The 20,394-nt window shown below is 43.5% G+C and overlaps 1 protein-coding gene across 3 annotated transcripts in view; it reads left to right on the top strand.

Moving 5' to 3' along the window:
- The first annotated feature begins 3,759 nt into the window (after window positions 1-3,759).
- Window positions 3,760-20,394, top strand: part of TRIM55 (tripartite motif containing 55) — a 34,351-nt gene continuing 17,716 nt past the window's right edge. For all 3 annotated transcript variants that reach the window (XM_015855728.3, XM_015855727.3, XM_015855729.3), the window contains exons 1-8: window positions 3,760-4,068; window positions 4,492-4,664; window positions 10,207-10,372; window positions 12,097-12,192; window positions 16,099-16,332; window positions 17,162-17,184; window positions 17,285-17,409; window positions 19,431-19,657. In XM_015855728.3, coding sequence (XP_015711214.2) covers window positions 3,880-4,068; window positions 4,492-4,664; window positions 10,207-10,372; window positions 12,097-12,192; window positions 16,099-16,332; window positions 17,162-17,184; window positions 17,285-17,409; window positions 19,431-19,657 — 1,233 coding nt within the window. In that variant the 5' untranslated portion in view covers window positions 3,760-3,879. The remainder of the gene's footprint in view (window positions 4,069-4,491; window positions 4,665-10,206; window positions 10,373-12,096; window positions 12,193-16,098; window positions 16,333-17,161; window positions 17,185-17,284; window positions 17,410-19,430; window positions 19,658-20,394) is intronic.

The raw sequence follows: 20,394 nt of genomic DNA, 5'->3' as shown, positions 1-20,394 counted from the left end.
ATATTTCAGTGTGTGGAAAATCAAGTCTGTTATCTGTGAAACTTGTCCGTAGCCCTGGAGAGAGCCTATTTTTAGATGGACGGTCATATACGGCACTTTCTGCCCCACACAGTAGTTTGGACATGATTTGATGCCTTACATGTGAAGTTTAGACCTCTTTGTAGCACTAATGTGTCTGAAGTGCACAAGAGGATGAGGATTGGGGACCTTTGGGTTTGCAAAGCTGTGTTTGAGTGAGGGAGCAGCCGATCAGTGATGCTGTATTTGTTACTCCACTGCATAGGCAGCTGTCTTTTTGGACTCACTCAGTTTGAGAGCCTTGATAATACAGAAAATTACAGAGGAGATGATTTCCTGTGTGCAAAGGGACTTTCTGAAGATGTCGTAACCTCCCATGGTGGTCCCTGTTTCACTGGAGGTGTTAACCATCACCCAGTTGTTTCTAGATAATCATATTGCACGTGGGCACATTGCCTATCACCATGTGAAAAATGAACGTGTAAACTGCATGGTAAGATGTCTGGTAACATCTCAGAAGGCAATTGCTTTTGAAATCTCTTGTCTCTGTTGCAGAGACTTTCTTTTGAGACATTAGGCCAGGTACATTAAAGGGTAGGTTCGGTATTTGCTCTGGGATGTTCAGTGATAGCACTAAAGTCATGAAATACAAGATACCACTTGCAGTTGGCGCTTCTATGGGTAGGAGGTGGGGTGGGTGGAGGGGAGATGGGATATTCCTCTGCCCTCCATAGAATATCTGGCTAAAAGTACAAATATTTGCAGTCAAAACAACGAGCAGAGTTAGTAGAACTGGGGAGGAAGGGGCGCTGTGTTGTCATTTTAATCTAAATCTTACGTTCAGGTGGGCAGAGATGGAGGCAGCCACCTCATCATTTTTTGTTAGGATATTGCATTGTGGGGGCAATCAGGACTTCTCAAGTGGCTATTTGGGGGGGAGATGGGGAGCTAGGTCTGGGGTTCTCCCCATGCAGCAGTGGTGGAGCCAGAGGTGCAGCCTTGTCCTTTCCTGGGCAAGGAATCTGATGCTTGCAAAGCAAGCCTTGTCCCTGCTGAGCTTTATGGCAAGATAAGCCATGCAGGAGTTGTCCTCTGGTGAAAATACACTTTTCCCTTTATTTTCCAGGCACGTAAGAGGCAGAGGGCAGATCTCCTGTGACTGACAGATGAGAGTTTCATGACGCTGGTACAGGATAAGAGGTCACAAAGGGAAATTCTGTGAATGTAAAATGCAGGGATGTCATTATGGCATTGAAACCTGAATCTGGACATCACTCAGCCTCTCCTTCCTCCTTCAAATTCCTCTCCTAAATCCTCTACTTTGCAGTCAGCCTTCCAGGCCCTCCTGGCCTTCAGTCCACAGCCCACAAGCTGCAATACACTACAAAAATAGAGGAGCTGGAAGTGATACCAAGGAAAGCAAGCATAATTTTGGGAGCTAGTTTCTAGTTGTGTCAGCAAAGCCAGGAGACACTCCCAGGCAAGCTATGCTGCAAAAAGATACGGCAGAAAAAATATCCTTGCAACCTTCTTGGTGATGGCTGGCAGACATAGTCTTTATGGAGCTGAGGCAAATCCTCTCCTCCTGTTTTGTTCCACTGAGAGACTGCTTGGCTTGGTGCAGAGATCCATGAGGGCTGGTGGGTGCAGAGGCCAGCAGATGTCCTCCACAGATGCATCAGAGGTTACCCTCAACCGGTTCACAGAAGACATCAGTGAGTTACCACAGGTTAGTATAATTTTCCCAGAATTATATCCCAGGCACACAGTGCACCTTCAGAAGTGCCTCTGTACACTGACTCAAGTGTCAATGGGTTTTCCTGTGTCACTGCTGTACACCACTGTTTGCAGCTGGCTCTGCACAGCAGCATATCTAGCCCTCAGCTTTCCTTTGCAGAGTTTTGCTGTTTCTGCCTGTGCTGCAGGCTGAACTGCCTCACCATGCAGAGAAAGCTTTCCTCACCCAACACAAAGCTCCTTTATTCACACGGGGTTTGATGTGCAAGGGGCAGCTGACTCAGGGACAGGAGAATCAGCAGGAGGCCTTCAGATTCCTTCAGACACCAGAGTCACCTCTGACCTGACCACGGAGTGGAGGGAGCAGAACTATCCTCTTGCTGCTGCCAAGAATGACTCCCTGCCACCCCTGCCAGAAGCCCCAGCTGTCTGCTGTTCAGCTGCCGGAGCAGCTTTCCCCTTGCAGCTCCTGAGCTCTTGCCTGCACTGTGGACCTGGATCGAAGTGTGACTTCAGACAAAACTGTCGCAAATTTCTCATCAAAGGAGGCCTTTGGAAAAAGTTTGTTGTTTTTATGGGGCTGCTGACAAATTTATAGGGGTAGCTGAAATTCTGGCTCAGTAGGCTGCAAATGGGTGCAGGATTTAACCCAAGCGCTTAAAGCATGCAAGGCATCGAAGATAAAAACTAGTCGGTAATACACTGAATTTAATGTGATCTGTTGTCACTGCATGCAGAGAATATTATTCATTTTTTCACGTGGAAATCAATGAAAACCTTCACTTTAATATCTCCCTGAACTGCACGGTGTGCGGACTGGTGTGGCATACAGATAGAGGGAAATGAGGTCTGCCCAGGACACACGGGAGATTCACTCAACCGCTGTATTATTACACATATCACAGCCAAGCACTACAGAGTTATAAGCTAACAGAAACACAAGAACTTTCTGCAAGATCCTTAGAGGAAAAGGCATTGAAGTTATTGATTAAGATAGCAGACAATATACTGATTGCATGTACAGTACAGTGGCAAAGTGATTTTATACAGTACATGCGGGGACTCTGGCTTAAATTGAGAATGAGAGATTTTATTACTTGTACAGTTGTGCAATAAATTATTGGCAAGTGGAAGCACAGATGGCTTTCCCTTAAGATCAGGCATCACATGCCACACATTATCTGGGAAATTGTCATTTTAAAAATAACTCTAGAACAAGTGCCAAGCTGAGAGGGATATCGGTGGCTAATAAACAGACACAAACAGCAGTGCCCAAAACCAAAATGCGTTTGAATTAAACTAGGCAGAGAGAGAGTGTGTACAATTAGTACCTATTCTCTAGCAGTAAAAATTAAAGCTTTTCATACTGTAATTCTTCTGTCTCTTTCTTATTAGAAAATTCAGATAGTGGCTTTGGGGCATATTTAAGCTACTGGATTGAACACTCACATTAAATTCTTGGTTCCTAAAAAATTCATACTGGAAGAAAGTTAAGTGCAGTTATTGGTAGGCAGTGCTTTCAGCTGGTTTGTAAGGCAGTGACATGCTTACATCCTGAAGGATGTGAGCCAGAGAGCAGCCATCTCTCCTGTTTTCTCTTCTAGGAACTTTATGTGCTCCATGCCTTGGGAAGGCCAGCTGCTGGAGCCTGCTGAGACACAGGGGCAGCACAGCAGATTGCACACTGCAGCCTCAGCTCTGTGCTCAGCACCGTGACTGTATAGCACAGGAGTAGTGGCTGTCAGTCTGGGCAGCAAGTTTGCTTTGGCCCTGTGAAGATAAGGGCTGCTCAGATGGTTCGTGCTTATCACTTGGCTGCTCCCAGGGGTGAAGGCTGCCATGTGCGAGTGAAGAGAGCCAGGGCTCTGCCGCTGCCCCCCCCCCGGCCCCTGGAACTGTCACCTGTCCCAGCCTATCCTCCTCTCACAGCTTATATGGGCACGGCAGAATGGCATCTTGTGACGCCGCGCTGCTAAAAACAGCCCCGGCTCCCTCTGGCCCCTCGTTCAAACAATGTCCTCCAGTGAGCGAAGCCCACAGAGCCTCTGATTGCACTGAAGCTTGGGATTTATTGCAAGGAAAATTCACCCAGAAACGGAGCAGCGACGCCGTGATCCTGAGCGTATGCCCCTGGAAAAGCTAGGGATGAGCACCTCTCTGGGCTACAAGACCTTCTCCAAAGAGCAGCAGACCATGGATAACCTGGAGAAGCAGCTGATCTGCCCCATCTGCTTGGAGATGTTCACCAAGCCGGTGGTCATCCTGCCCTGCCAGCATAACCTGTGCAGGAAATGTGCCAGTGATATTTTCCAGGTAGGTCCACTCCTGTGGAAAGCTCTGAAGATTTGAGCAGCGCTGGGTTGAATGAATGGAAAAGCTGAGTATCACCCGGCTCAGCTGATGGCTTTTCATAGATGTTAAGGCTGTTTGGGGGGGCTGCCCTTGTGCTCTTGAAGGAGCTGCATTATGTCTAGCACAGATCATTGCAGCACCATGAGCCTCATCTAGGTGGCTTCAGCAGTTTCTCCAATAGACCTTTAGATATTTACTTTGAATGGCTTGACTCAGAGTTCCTTGGGCTGGTAGGGCAGAAGAGGGAAGAGGGAGAGATATGCCCTGATTTCATCAGATTTTGGTCTGTCGTGCTCCAAAAATGATGCCTTGTTATCAAAATGTGTTCTGGTAAAGCTGTACGTGGACTTACTCACCTCTTCTTGTGCTGCTTGGCAAGAACAGGCCTCGAACCCCTACCTGCCCACCAGGGGAGGCACGACAGTGGCTTCGGGAGGTCGGTTTCGCTGCCCTTCCTGCAGGCATGAAGTGGTCCTTGACCGGCACGGAGTGTATGGGCTGCAGAGGAACCTGCTGGTGGAGAACATCATTGATATATACAAGCAGGAGTCCACGAGGTAACATGGGAGATCTGCCACAAAAGCAGACATGACTGGGATGGCTGGGGTGTCTCCTTCTGGTCATTGTTTGTCAAACAGTAGGTTTATTTGTTAATTTCTCTCTTAGAAATACAGAAAGGGGTTGTGTTGCTGTGCATGCCTGCCTGCTTGCTGTGCAGTGAAGTCAGCTCTGAAAGCAGTATCCAGATGGATGCTGGATTTCCCTGCTTCCACTTATAGAACACAACTCTGTCATTTTCATTCCCTTGAGCAGTACTTACCCCGTATAGTCGGCAAGAGTATTCTCATGAATGAGGGAAAAGTAGCTAGATTCATGTTGTTTATTTTATGAACCACTCAAACAAACGTATTTCTCTTTAACCTGTGTATTCTCATGCTAAAGAAGGGAATGGGATTTCAAATCTTGTTAGAAAATCCTAAGGGATAAAAAAGGAGATAGCTGAATTGCACCCAGAAGATACCCAGGATCATAACATTACATTAAAATACAATAAGAAATCTCAACTTCCGTCAGCTTGGGAGAGGAACACATGAAACTGAGTCTTATTTAGAATTCCACAGAAGTGAAGGAACAGCTAGAAATAATATGTATCAGAGCTATATGGTGATGTGTTAGAATCCCAGGGCAGAGGAACAGGTTAATCCTAAAAATTAAGATTTCTCCTAATGTTAAGTTCCTCAAATGCATATGTCCATATCCAGCAGTGGAACAATATCTCATCTGTCTGCCTATACTGGGTTGGGCACAGGCTACCACTCTAGGGAACATAATAGGAAGGAGGCAAAGGCTGGTCAGAGGCCACTAAGCAAGCAGCTCTCACCCAGGGATGCAGCCTGTTGTCACCACTATGCGCATGTAGGTCCAGGTTTGTAAGGCAGGGTATTTGTACACCTGAAGGAAGGTGGAATCCTGGCCTCCTTCCACAAGCAGCTGGGCTTTGCAGGGATAGCAGAGGTGATATCACTGGAGCTGGTGGACTCAACCACTGGACCCAGCTCCTTGGGTGGCTTAGGGCACTTCCATCTTCCTCCAACACAGAGGTTGTTTTGGGGCACAGCAGTGGCTCTGGCTATTCCTGTCTAAGTTCTCACAGAACAGTTGTAGCTGCACATGGATTTGAGCTCCAAAACACTAGAGAGCACAAAGTTGGCTTAAAATTGTCCTTTCTGCTGCCCTTAGCACTCCATGGCCAGGGAAGGTCATCTGTCCTTGTGTGTGTCATTGATATCCAAGTATTATTTGAGTCATGTCTGAGGAATCTCTGAGGAAATGAATCAACAGAGTGGTGGATTTTGCACTCAACCAAATAAGCTGGACACTTGTGGCCTCGTGTGCTATATTTCTTTTTCCAGCTCAAGGGTTGTATTAGCGGCCCACCAGACTCTGAGAGGAATGTTGTCCTATTTCCCAACCCGAACCTCCCCTGGCATAACTGAAGGCCATTACCTCTTGTCCTATTGCTGTTACCTGGGAAAAGAAGCTAAGCCCCACGTTGCCACAACCTCCCTTCAAGCACTGTTCTCTTCAAAACAGTGAGGTCAAAAATACAACATCATGAATAAAAGGGGAAAATCGGAAACAAATATGAACATGAATGATGTATTTGCATAGATACCTGCCTGGAACCCTTGTTTGCTTAACCTTTTCAGGTGTTTATTTAACCTTGATGAATGTCCTTAGAATTAAAATAATTATCAGGGTTATGTAGCAGCGACAATGCATAACAGCATTATCTAAACTATTTGGCACTTTGTAGGCTTCAGCTGCTTATCTCCCTCTGCCTCAAATTCCTCGGCCTCTCATCAGATGCGGGGGCTCTACCCAAGCTCTCACAGGCAGCCCCTCTCATTACCAACGATTACATCCTTTTTTGTCTTTTATCATGCTGCACATCAGACTCCACACAATGACAGCATAACCTGTTGCCCGATTTAGTATCTATTAGCAAGACCAGGGGAAAAATATTCAAGCAGGATGTGACTTTAAAGCTTTAAAGGACAGTAACATGCTGAACCCAACAGAAATAAAGTTAACTAAAATATTACCCCAATGTTTGAACGTCTGTAGGCCACTGTTAACCTGAACTTTCTGAGGAGCATCAGGGGGGCTGCTGCTACCAGGAAAGGGTAGCTGCTGGAGACTGCAGCTCCTCAGTCTCTTCCAGCCTCTAATGAGCTCCACCAGCTATTCCTGAACAAAGGGTGCTTTGGTTTCTGTGTCCTCTGGATCCAGCTCCAGGGTTTGTAGAGTGCTCCTCCCCTGCACCTACAAGGGACAGTACTAGGTAAAGGCTGGCCCTGCTGTGGAGCAGGAGGTGTAGTACAGCAGGGACCAGGAGCCATGAAGAGAGCAGTGTGTGCGGGCTCTGTAGCAGTGGGGATGCACAGCAGGGCAGCATGCCCAACACCACCAGGAGCTGACATGTCAGAGGATGTGGCTCTCCACTATGGGCTGTGGGAGCATGTGGGCTCTCAGATAGGCTGGACCTGGGAGATGAACAGGCAGTGTGCACTAGGGAGGGTCAGTGTTACAGTGCAGGTTGATCCTGGGGCCAGGGCAGTTTAATACTCTCATTAATGACCTGGATAATTGGGCAGGAGCTTACCACTATCAGATTTGCAGGTGATACAGAACTGTGAGGAGTGGCTGGTACACTGAGTGGCTGCTCTTCCTATCAGAAGCATAAATGGTTAGAGACATGGGACGTCAGGAGTTTCATTTAGTTCAATAAAGGGAAGTGGCAAGGATGCTAGAGGATGTACGCAATGGGGGTGGAACTGTTTTAAGTCTGTGCCATTTAGGCCTGACTTGGTGAATAGGTTAACACACTCTTTAACATGTTTTATACAAGACAGGCAATTTTGCTGTCAGGCTCAACTAAATTTACTTTTAAGTGAGAAAGGAATGCAAGTATGAGGTCATAAATGGCATTGTAGATGTAAATCTGCATAAATCCACTTCTACATATGAATATATTAATATCAGTTTTATTAAGGCCTTACTATATCTTTAATTAGAATATACTCCTTTATGACCCCAGTAGCTTTGAAATTCTTCACCAAATTATAGAATCACAGAGTGATTGAGGTTGGAGGGCACCTCTGGGTCCATCTGGCCTAACCCCTGCTAAAGCACCCAGAGCAGGTTACCCAGGCCCACGTCCAGGTTACCACTGCACAGAGCCTGTCTCCATCCTCTTCGCACCCTCCTTTTAGGTATCTGTAGACACTGATGAGATCCCTCTGAGCCTCCTCATCTCCAGCCTGAGCAGCCCCAGCTGTCTCATCCTCTCCTTACAAAAGAGGTGCTCCAGTCCCTTCCTCATCTTCATGGCCCTTTGTTGGACTCTCTCTTATAGTGTGGAGCCTGGAGCTGCATGCTACTCCAAGTGTTGCCTCTCCAGTGTTGAGAACCCTCATCTCCATACAGAATGCACAATACCTGCACATTAAGGTTCAAATCCAGTTTTAATGGGAAAGAATAAGTCTGTGTTACTCAAATGCAGGCTTAGCATCTCAAGGAGCAGAGCCAGAGAACAAGAACACCAAGCTATTAGGCTGTTACAGCTACCTGCTAATTGTGGTCACAGCCACATCTATGATGAATCTTTTCTTCAAGTAAAGCCACATGTCATTTTCCTACTGGCTACTTTTTAATCTTCCATTTCAGAAGCAGCCACTGTTTTACACATAGGAGCTGCATTTCAGATGCTGCTACACCAACAAATACATAGCAGATCTCCTCTGAAAACCTCTCTCCTTTTGCAGAGCCTCAGAAGCAGGCTGTAAATGTGTTTACCTCTAGGCTCCTGTCACTGCTGTCAGGGCCCGGAGAGTTCAGGGAGTTCTGCCAGGTTTCTTCCAGCTCCTTGCATCACCTTTGAAGGCTGGCTACTTCTGGCCAGACTTGCTTGACACCGTTGCCTTTTTGCCCTATGCTGTGTGTCTGTTTTTCATGCAAGTGGCAGAACTCCAGTGTCAAATAACATTCTAGTCGTTTCTGGCCTTGTGAATATTTTCAGTAAGAACAGCTAGTTCAGGCTTAATTAATCGCACTGATGTTCATTGTCTGTTATTACCCTTACATGTGGGCCTTTGCACGGGTACATGGATAATTTAGGGGCTGTCTGCAGTCATTTGCAAACAACCTAAAGCACACTTTAGAATGGAGACACACCTCTTTTGACTAGTGTCAAAACCTGTGCTTTGTTATTAAAAAATCAGTTCCATGTCTGCTCTACTAAGCTCTATGAAAAACTCTAATATAATCTAAAATATGGTCTAAAAATCAGGGGGGAAAGCTTCCATTTAGAATGCCATTAAATTTGGTGCCTTCTGGAAGTATTTCCAGTCCAAGGATGATGATGTATTTCTTTGTTGTCATTGCTCCACTTGCTACAGGTGAGTCATAGTTCTCCAACCAGGCATTAGGCTATAATGGATCTTACTGGAAAGATTTTACACTGCCACAGCTGAAACTGCAACCTTTGGAGGCTTGAACTCCCAGACACACTCCCTCCATCACTCTGCTACCCCCATCCAGTACCACACTGCCACACCGTCACATGCACAGGCTTAGAAAAGCATCAGCCTACCCATACTGACTTGGACAGAGCTTCCTCTTAAACTGGGCATGTCAGTTAAGTGGGTTATTAAAGGAAATTACAAGTGAGTTGGTTTCTGTAATAGCAGGGATTGAATAGTGTGTGCATGGCTGCATCATTTTGGTGAAGGGAAGATTTTGGTGAACTGAGATAATGAATCTAGTGATGGCTCTTGGTTTAGCATAGGTGGTGGTCACACACTCCTTGTGTAACCCATAACAATGGTGGCTGGAACAATCAAAACAGCTGCTGCTTAAAAGCTCAACAGTGAACAGGATATAGAATCATAGAATCATCTGAGCTGGAAAAGACCTTGGGAATCACCAAGTCCAAACAGCTAGACAGATGCCACACAGATAAAATTAGCTTGTGTGAGGCCTTATTTTGATTGCTGGCATGGTGTAAAGGTTGTAGGAACTCTGTCCCATTTGATACTGGCAGACCTGACCTGGACTTCAGAAGGAGTGTAAACAGAAATCATAGTGCACAAAGGCCCGCTGACACCTACTTCACTTTAGACCCCTGCATAGCAACTTTGCTGTTTCAAGGCCAAGTACCCAATATTTTGTGTGATGAATTATGTATGTTTCCTATTTCAGGCAAATGACATGCAGCAGACTAACTAAAGTACATTGATGGCCTAAGACCAATCTTAGTGAGGTTATTTACATTTTTAAATATGAGTGAGAACTCAGTCACACTCCCAGTTCAATATCAACATTACGATATTCTTCTCACATCCTATCGTGGCAGGATGTTAAATGGTACCTCTATCTATTCAGTCATCCTTTGTGACAGGTCTAAATATACCACGAGTATTCAGCTCAGCCTCAGACACTGCTGTGTGATTGTACCCTACGTCATGTTGATACCCTCAATAGTATCATCAGAAACTTATGAGACCGAGTTTGTTTTAAACTTATTCTCTTTTGCAGGCCTGAAAGGAAGTGTGACCTGCCAATGTGTGAAGAGCATGAAGATGAGAGAATCAATATCTACTGTTTGAACTGTGAAATACCCACCTGCTCCTTGTGCAAAGTCTTTGGTGCCCACAAAGACTGTCAGGTTGCTCCCCTCACAAACGTTTACCAGCAACAGAAGGTAAATATATTTTTGTATCTCATCATCCCCAGCAACTGAAGGGATCATCAACAGGAAGGTATTCCCATGAGCTTCCTGTGAGTTTCTGAAGTGTCCCAAGGGTGCCGTTTTCATTCCATTTTGTGAGTAAAGGGCTCGCACAAATCTGTTGAAACTATTTAAGAGTCCAGAGAAATAAATCTATGAGAAATCACACGGAAAGATAATGCAACATCTCATTTTTTTTTTAGTTCAGTGAGTACGCAACTGATGCTAAGATTTAACATGAAGCTGGGGATCTCCCCTTGGGGCTTCCTTCTCTTTCACTGCTTTTACATCAGAACAATAAGTAAGATTTCCAGCACATAATGGAAAGAGAACAGACCATTGCAAATCAAACTGTTATCTATCATGCACATTTGCCTTTAAGCAACTTTTTAAAAAAAATAATAATTATAAGTGGAAAAACCTCTGTCTGCAACTGAATGCAAGAATATTCAATAGTTGGTAGCACAGGAAGTACCGAACATCCTCTGCCCTTGCTGTCACCAGTAAAAGACTTGTTTATTTTTAATACAGTATTAATTTAAAACCTGACTCACTGGGTTATCCTCATGAGATAAACAGCTCATTTTTCTGGAGGGCCCTCGTGGGCCAAGCAATCAGACAGGCCAAGTTTGCAGTCCCAGCCTCCAACTTTGTCACACAGATGCTTGTGTGTGAAAACTACAAATGAGATAATGCTTTAGAAAAGTAGTTACAAGCATTCTTTTTGATTAAAAAAAAAAAAAAAAGGAGAGAGAAGGGAAGAAGTTTATTGGATAGAATCCATGCCCCCAATCACTCTCTTTCCATAGAAATTTGCAAGCAGTGGTTTCTTTCCCTGTGTACTTGTGGAGTGGAGCTCTCATGCTTCAAATGATGCATGCTTCAAAGGACCCATTACAAAGCTGTAGAGGCCACAGACACAGTTGTCTTTACAGCTAGATCATTACATCAGTATGCCAAGGGTACCTTGTCCTCCTCTGAACCCTCAGTAAGTTCTCTAGAGAGTGGCTTCTCTATCTTTCCTCCCCTAAAGACATACCAGTCATCCCCATCTCCACACTTGGATAGTTGGTCTCTGTGAGAGGGTTCCACTGTATGCCTTGTGCCAGTGCCCCTGTCTCCCTTTTCTCTCCCTTTTCTCCCTTACTTTCTGAGCACAGCTACCAGCTCCACTGCCCTCATGGCAGAACCTCCATGGTACCCGTGGTCCCTCCAGGTCCATGGACCATCTTTTCTCCAGGCCTGAGACCTACCGTCCTTAGGGAAATACCACAGTGGTGTGGCTGGATCCAGAAAACGGATTAAAAAAAAACAGTCTCTCAAAAGAGAGAAAGTCTTTTCTGTCAACAAACCCAAATGGAATGTTAGAGAGTTCCTGAAGCATAGCATAGTGCTTTAGATAAAAGCATCTAGAAGAACCTCCTAGAAGAAAGTGCTTCCTCCTCTCCAAATCACAGCTTATTCTTCATTTTCAAAATTCCAGTGTTTTCAGATTGTTGTAGGAGAGGAAACAAATGTCAAAACACTCCAGTTTTCTGTGGTTCTGGTGAAAAGTGCAGCTAACACCTTAGCATGGCTCATTCATCTCCTGCTCCCCAGTTTTACATGGGCCACTCCAGAGTGGGATGGTGGATGGCTGGTGTCCAGAGCCCCAAAGTGTCTAACACCCTCTCATTTGTTCTCCCCACACTACCCAGTCTGAGCTGAGTGACGGCATCGCAGTCCTGGTGGGCAGCAATGACAGAGTGCAAGGCATAGTCACACAGCTGGAGGAGACCTGCAAGACAGTTGAGGTAAGTATCACTTTTTATGCAGTTATGTTAGTGTTGAGTTGCAGCTTTTAAACTGGTGGTAATGATCACTCTTTACCAGATCTCACTTTACTCAGATGGGTTCCCACATCACCTTGAAAAACCTGTGGATTTGCACAGTACCAGTTGTAGTGCCTCACCGTGCCCCTTGTGCTGACCCTGTGACTGAGGACAAAGAGTAAAAGTAATCCAAACCAGCACGTCTTGCTCAGCATTCTTAGTTGCATGGATTACAAGCCAAGTTAAAAATGGATCTAAAAAATACCATAAGCTCTAAGTTCAGGTGCTAAAGCCATAGAAGACCAATATTAGTCTCAGACTTCTCTAATTCTGAGAAGAATCTTATTCTCAGACACATGTGTAGCCACAGCATAGCTCCCAGCTATGACAGTGAAATCTCTAATTGGCTATTTTGCCTCTAGTATACTAGTTTCTTAATATATGTGTGTAGTCCTTTAAGGAATCTTACATTGCTTATGGGTGGGATGAGGTTGGGCCTTTACTTTTAATTTATATTTTCTGGTAAAGGTCTTCCTCTGACAGAGCTGGAATTAGTTTAGTGTCATTTAGTAACAGAAGTGGCCTTCATTTCTTCCAAGAGGTCTTCGCCAATGAAGCAAATGTGCATTTCAGCTCTGACCAATTTCAGCATCACGGAGTAATAGGCTGAAAGCAGCTCATATGAATTGATTTTATGATCAGAGTTTGTGAAGCATCTGGTGAAAGAGTCGCATCCCTTTCAGTCTAATTAGAATTCTACTAACACAACAGAGCTGGAGCAGAAAAGGAAACAACAGTGAAATAGAAGCTAATCCAAGATGTGTAGATTATAAATTATAAGAGAAAAATTGATTCTGCAATCTCTGTACATAATTGCCCTAGACTCTTGTTTCCTCAGAGCACGAAAGAAGAGAAAGTGTCCAAGCTCAGTTCAAAGAACATAAAACCATTAGCCCAAATAAATGAGAGAGTGTTAGCAGCAGAGTCAGAACTTTGTAGTCAGGAAGCTTTCACACTGCAAGGATGAAATTGGCTGCTATCAGGACTTTGCAGACAGAAACAAGCCTTTCAAGTGGGTTAACTGCAGAAATTTGAATGATTCAAAAGCAAGAGCTTATACTCATTTCAGTTGAACTAGCTGATACAGAAACAAAACTTCAATCATTATCTGAAGCATGGAGAAAACACTGCGCTAAAAATATTTTTAAAAATACAACAGTTTTGAAACTAGATTCTTCAGAATTATCCACTCGGCTTAAAGCCTAACCTTTAAACTAGAAGCCCAAAGAAAGTGCAGCCATTTTACCCTCAGATTTTCTAACAGACTTTTCACCTTTAAAGTCAGAGATGGAAGAAAATAGATCTTAGAGCTTACCTTGGCACTTCCATGTTATATTTCAAGCAAATCACATTTCCTACCACGCAACAGCTTTGTCTGAATTGACATCAGTTTGTCCTTGAAGTTGAAAAGCTACAGCTGGAGCTGAGAAATGTGCACGCATGGAAGTAGCGCTCATAATCCAGGATTGTCTCTTCCTTTACTTAACGCTTTGCAGAGAACAATGTCTGCTCCAGCAGAAAATACATGATCATTTTTCTTTCAGCTGGAGAAAGCAATAGCCTGCTGTTCTGTGTTTAGCTATTACTTCTATCCAAACCTTAAAAAAAAAGAAAAAAGAAAAAAAAAGGAAAAAAAAAAGAAAAACAATTTAAAAGAAAAAGAATCTGGTAAGTAAAACAATTGTATAGCTTTTAATTGATGGAAAAGTAGACCATGTTCAGATATATTACTGAAGAAAAAAGAAAGGCAGAAGAAAAATAGTGGAAAATGACAACAAATAATTAAATAGTGTTTAGCTCTGTAAAAACAGAAGAGTCAGATAATAAAGAAAAAATTACAGTGTTTCAGTGCTAATAGCAGTGACAAGTCAATACAGATAGTTCAGAACAAGCAGTGCAACTCGAGCTCGGTGACAAGGACTCCTTCCTTTCTTTCTCTTGTAGCCGTGCTTTAAAAAGCAGAAAGGCTAAGATTTTTTTAGAACGGGAAGTCATGTCTTTATTAACCTTTTTTTATTACTCAGAATCTGATTAGGATAATTCTGTCAAACAGAGACTTAATATGGGAACATATTATACAGAAAAACGGAAATATTTCAGCATTTGCTGTTAGCTTTGCATTCTGACATACAAGGTTCACCACTCTGTAATGTCTGCTGGCAGAAAACAGTATATATTAAAGCTCAGAAATAGGGAAGGACTTCTCAGGGCACGCTCTCTCACTTCTTCCCCGAGCACTTGTGCTATATCAAATGTCAAAGACAGCACACACACCTGTCCTTAAGTTAAGGTTGTTTTTATACAAGTGATCTGAGTGACATTTCAGAGGAGGTCATTGTAGACTGAAATGGAGTCTGGAGCAAGAGGAAATATGCAGGAAACAGCAGGAGAAAGTGAGGAAAGGAGTGGAAGAGGAGAGGAAGGTTTTCTGAGGTCTGAACATTAGAACAACACTTGGCTTCCTCATCCCTACCCTACAATTCATCAGCCAGAGAAATTTCCTGGAATTACCAGGGACTTCCACAATGGCAGGTCTTGGGCAGGACAACACCATGAGTTTTAAGGTAGGAGTGTCTGTTTAGCCAAGTCTTCCTCAGTGGAATCAGAAGTGGGTATTAGGGGCAATGCAACAATGCCTGTATTTGTTCCTCACCCTGCAGCACAGACTGTGGTGTTAGGCTACCCACCCATCTTCAGAAAGCCTTCTCCTTTGAACAATACAGAGCAGATCATTCCCAGCTCTTAGGAAAGAGCTCTGGTTGAAAGTTAAGGAAAAAAGTGGGCCTCTCTGTGGCCAAACACTGTAAACAATCAGTCTTACCAGTTCCAGAAATACTGTGGGGATGTTAATAACCCTGTGCTACCAGGATCTCAGCTTCATGCCTCCAGGGATGAAGATGAGGAATTGATTCAGCCTCAGTTCCTAGGAAAGAGATTAAAGTAACCACCCCCATCCACAACCAGGTATAACCACAATAAGGACATGCCCGTCTATGTGCCCTGGGGCTCAGAGATGAATCAAGTTCTTGGTAGGCCTCAGACATTACAGATAACCTGTCTCCGCTTTCCTCCCCATAAATCCTCCTTTGCAAGTGCAGCGTGTTCTTGTTAGAGAGCGCTCAGTGAAGCAGTCATCAAACCCTTTCTAAGGGAAATACAGTGTGTTGTCTGAGTAGAAGGACAGGAAAAGTGTCTCAGAAAATGATGTGAAAATCAGTGCCTGAAGGTAGGGTTGGAACCCGATTCCTCCTCCTTTGTGCTTTTGTCACACAGCATTTCTTCCCACTACCTCTCCCTCATTCAGCGCATGGTAAATGGGCTATAATGGACACCTGCTGTCAAAACAGAGTCTGAAAGGGCTGATGTGAAAATCGGGCCTAAGCAAGAAAGTTCCAGGTAAAAAAAGAAAATTCTCCAGAACTGCTTTGAGATGGATGATATTTCCCTTAAAAAAAAAAAAAAAGCATTCTGTTCGTGCAAATGAACACAGCTGCTACTATGGTGATTTCTTTTACTTTTCCTGCAGGCTTTGAAGTATCACTACAGACATCATAAATACCTTTCACAGTTCTTTAGCGGGCTGGCAAGTTATACAATAACCTGTTTGGGGGCTTTCAGTGGTTTGAAATCCAGAGTTTGAGAACAGTTTTAAAACTTTTGTTCCAATAGCTTGAACTTTGAAAATTATGAAAGTCTCCGGGGTCATTCAGAATCCTTTGCACTGCTCAAAAAGAGGAATTTCTTTGATGAAAATGCTTCCAAGTAACTGTAAAAATAGAAACTCTTTTAAGAACATAACATGTTTAACATAAACCAAATGATTCACAGGAATGCAGCAGACGACAGAAGGAGCAGCTGTGTGAAAAATTTGATTATCTCTATTCTGTACTGGAAGAAAGAAAAAATGAGATGACACAAATAATCACTAGAACCCAGGAGGAGAAACTGGAACATGTCCGCTCCCTGATGAAGAAGTACGCGGATCATTTGGAAGCTGTGTCTAAGCTGGTTGAGTCAGGAATCCAGTTCATGGAAGAACCAGAAATGGCCGTGTTTTTGCAGGTACAGAGTCCATAAGCAGAGTCAGAAGAAGAGCGATGGTTTACTGAAATACTATACAAGCATTCCTGAATTTTAGGCACATCCAGAATTTGGTCAGCTTTGAATGAATTCTCATACACACTCATTTTAAAACATACATCAGATACCATCGAGTCCAGATGATGGACTCTATATGTTTCTATTTTCTCACCCCTCAAATACAGACAGAGATTTCTGTGATCTAAAAATTTCATTTGCACAGTAACAGTGCTGAACTTTACAGGACTACATGTAGATACTGCAAGTCCAACTTTTATACCTTTACTTCAAAGCTTCTGTATTTTCTTAATACGTACTTTGAACAGCCAATTAGGTGTTGGCTAACCATTGGTAGCTTGTTCCCCAAATTCATTACTGTAGAATTTCTCTCCTGCAATATTACGGTTCCTCTACATTAAAGGCTGAAAAATTCTTTTCCAGTAGAGCACAATATTCTTTCCAGACAAAAAAAGTGCTGTGGCTCCAGATGTGTGCCCTCGTGGATGCTGTGAATGATGTAACAAGAGTCTGTAACAGAACAAAAATATTTCTATTTCATTTCTGTAAATATTTGGTGTATTTGCTGTCAGATTTTAATTAAATAAGTCTTCAATTAACTGAGGAGATTACTTAGCTGATTACTGATTACCATACGAGTCTGATCGTATTCAAAGACTTCATGACTGTAATTTTTGAGATCCATATTGATGTGTTTAGAAGCAGCTACTGGAAGAATTAGATCTCAATGTAGAATATATCTCAAAAAATGGAATTGTTTAATAAGTGAGTTATTTCCTTCTTGTTTCCACAGAATGCAAAAACATTGCTCCAAAAGTAAGTATTCAAACTTGATACACTCAATCTGTTATAATCAATTACAGATTGCAAATCTATCTGCAAATCTGAATGCAAATAACCAATCCCTCTGTTTTAGAATCACCGAAGCATCTAAAGGATTTCAGATGGAAAAAATAGAAGATGGGTATGAAAATATGAACCAATTCACAGTGAACCTCAGTAGAGAAGAAAAGATAATAAGAGAAATTGATTTTGACAGAGGTATGTCATTTATTTCACCTAAATAGTTGTCTTAAATTGCAGCTGTATGTAGTCTATGTGATGATACAGATTAAGAAAACTTGAGTCAGGTATTTGTCTCCATCCCAAGGTGTAACTAGACCATTTTGTATCCCTTATAATAAAAAAATTATGTATCATGGTTAAAAAATCACATAATCTGTTTGCACCATGAATTTCACTTTTTATGTAGCCTCAAGACTTCCCCAAGAGCGTGATCTTTACTGACTCCTCATGGGAAGGAATCACAAAATTAAGCACTTACCTCAGTCTATAAAGTTCTTTTTCCCACCCAGGGGATACCATTATTTTGTGGCTTATCTTCTATTGAAAGTCATTACAGAAGTAGAAAGTTTACTACTGAAAGAAATTAGGAAGGATTTTTAACCTGTAATAATAGAGAAATGCAACAGAAATGTGATCGAAATTCAGGATTGCAGTAATAGAAGGAAGCAAAGATTGTCATAATCTTTCATACATTTAGCATCTTGTTGCATTATTTGTTCTGACATCATGACTAAATGTACCTCATATGTCTACGCACCAGTGCAAAGTTGCAATTCTGCATTTATCAAGGTAGCCTGAAATCTGGGCTCACCTATTCTTTACCTTACATAGTAAGCCACAAGAAAATAGTGGACACAAATGCTTCAAAAAAGCAGACCTCTCTTATTAAAAGGCCTCATCTCTTCTACTAATGATCATCTGGATATTTCTAACCTTGTGGCTAGAGCTGGGTTCTGTTAATACATTTACATTTAGCTCTAATTAACTCTTGTACAGATTCCTGAGGCTCAGTGAAGTGGCACCCATCACTTGCTTCCACGCCACAATTTCTACTAACTTCAGCCTGTGTGGCTGGTCCCAATAAGAGCACTTGTATGGGTTGGGATGAGATCCATGAACTAACTCTACTTGGCTCAGGGGTCCATATAGCGGGACAGCAGCCATGGCACCAGTCAGCAGCACAGCAGGTGTCATCTCGCAGGGCCATAAACCTCCAGGGATTTATGCTGTGAGGGACAAGCCCTGCATACAGCTTCGTGCCCTGTTTGTCCCTGTGATCAGCCACAGCTGCTACGTCTCTGCCATCCATGTGTGTCTGCCAAGATCAAGACCTCATGCACTCTGCCATGTGATAGGGAATGTGACACCCACCTGCTGGGGACAAGGCGCTAGTAAGGGCCTTGGGAATCGGGACAACAGTCCTGCTGCAGTCAATCAGGTCATCTGCATGCAAAGGATGTGGAAGCGGAGATTCAGGGGTGTTTGTTTGTAGCTGCATTTCTGCAATACAAGAGTGTTGTTATTTGATTTGCAGATCTACATTCCTTCTACAGGTTCAGGCAGAACCACAAGCTGTGCAAAATGCATAGCCGATTTGTGGGCTAATGCATCTATCTCGGATTATTTATGCTCTGAAGTACCGAGATGTTTCTGAGCAGCACCCTATGTTTGTGAGGATGAATAACATGATTATGCAAAACCAAACACATTGTTAGAGAGCTGCCTTTGGAAAAGATCCCAACCACAAATGCTGACAGTAGGGTGTCGTAGGATGTGAAAGCATGGTTTGACAAAGTTTAACAGCCTGGTTTTAGGGAAGTTGGTACCCCAAACCTCCACAGTTTACAGAGAAATGGGCTGCTCTGGGTTTGAGACCTTAAAAAATGTGTGTGGAGTGTGCTCCCTGCTGTGAGGCTCTGCGGCAGCACCCCATGCAGACTCATCACTTCTGCCTGGGAGACAGATCAGCAGCAGCTTTGCTGTGCAGCTGTAAATATCTTTATCATTACACAGGGTAGCAATCTTCAAGGCAGTGAAGGCCAAGTTGGATGGGGCCCTGGGGATTTTGAACTAGTTGGTTGGCAGCCCTGTCCATGGTGAGGGAGTTGGAACTGAATGTTTTTTAAGGCCCCTTCTAAGCCAAGCCATTCTATGGTTCCTTGATTGTATATTGTCCCGTGCTGCTCAGCCCTCTCCTCCTGCATTTGTCTCATTAGAGGAGGAGGCAGAAGAAGAAGAGGAGGAGACAGTAGAAGGGGAAGATATGGATGAAGTTCACACAGAGTCATCAGGAGAGGAGGGGGAGGAAGAAGAAAAGGAGGAAGAGGAAGGAGCTGAAAGAGCACCACAGCCACCTCAACAAGACCCTGAACCGCAGAACGCAGTGGGTGAGCCCCCAGCTGATCCTGCCCCAGTACAGCTGCCCGCTGCCCCGGCTGGCCAGGTAACTGCCCCCATGGCCCCGCTGCCCTGCCAGCTCTGCTGAGTGGCCTGGCAGAGCCAGGGTCCCACTCCTGCAGCACCAGGGAGCCCCTGCGCTGGAGAGCAAGGCTGCTTATTGCCCTTTCACATATATATGCAGCTGTACCCTGTCCTCTTAGCCTGCGTGTATATCATGTGATGGGCAAAAAATTACCTTGCTATATAAACCAGAATATATGCGGGTTACATAATATATAAATAAAAGAGATTCAATTTGGGAGTTAAACGCATTATAATGGATGTTCTGCTTGCTGCCTCCTGTGTTTTAACTCAGACTAACTGTTATAAATGAAACAGTTGATAAAATATTTAAGCTAAGAGAATTTGGCATTCCCTGTGGATTCAATGAGCTTTCCACCGTTGGCTTTCAGATCATGCTTCTAATCTCTTTACTGGGAATGACGTTTACCTTCTTCTCTGCTCTGGTTGTCCTCAGGCTATCATCTATGAGGATGCAGGGGTATCATAAACCAAACCAAAGAGGAAGCTGCCTTTAACCTAGCAGTGACACAGCCTGGCAATAAACAGATTCAGGGTGTAAATAATTCAGGCCAACACTTTTCTTTAAGGATTGCTATTAGAATGAGACCATAATTCTAAATGACTACTTAAAGAATATAGTTTTCGTATGCCATATTATCTACCCATCATTTAGAAATTAGTTCAGCAAGTTTTGCTCTCATGCAGTTTTTCTGTTGA

Source organism: Coturnix japonica, chromosome 2, assembly GCF_054131305.1.
Source record: "Coturnix japonica strain WE chromosome 2, WE-NBRP24, whole genome shotgun sequence".
NCBI lineage: Eukaryota > Metazoa > Chordata > Aves > Galliformes > Phasianidae > Coturnix > Coturnix japonica.
This window is presented reverse-complemented; position numbering and strand designations above follow the sequence as displayed.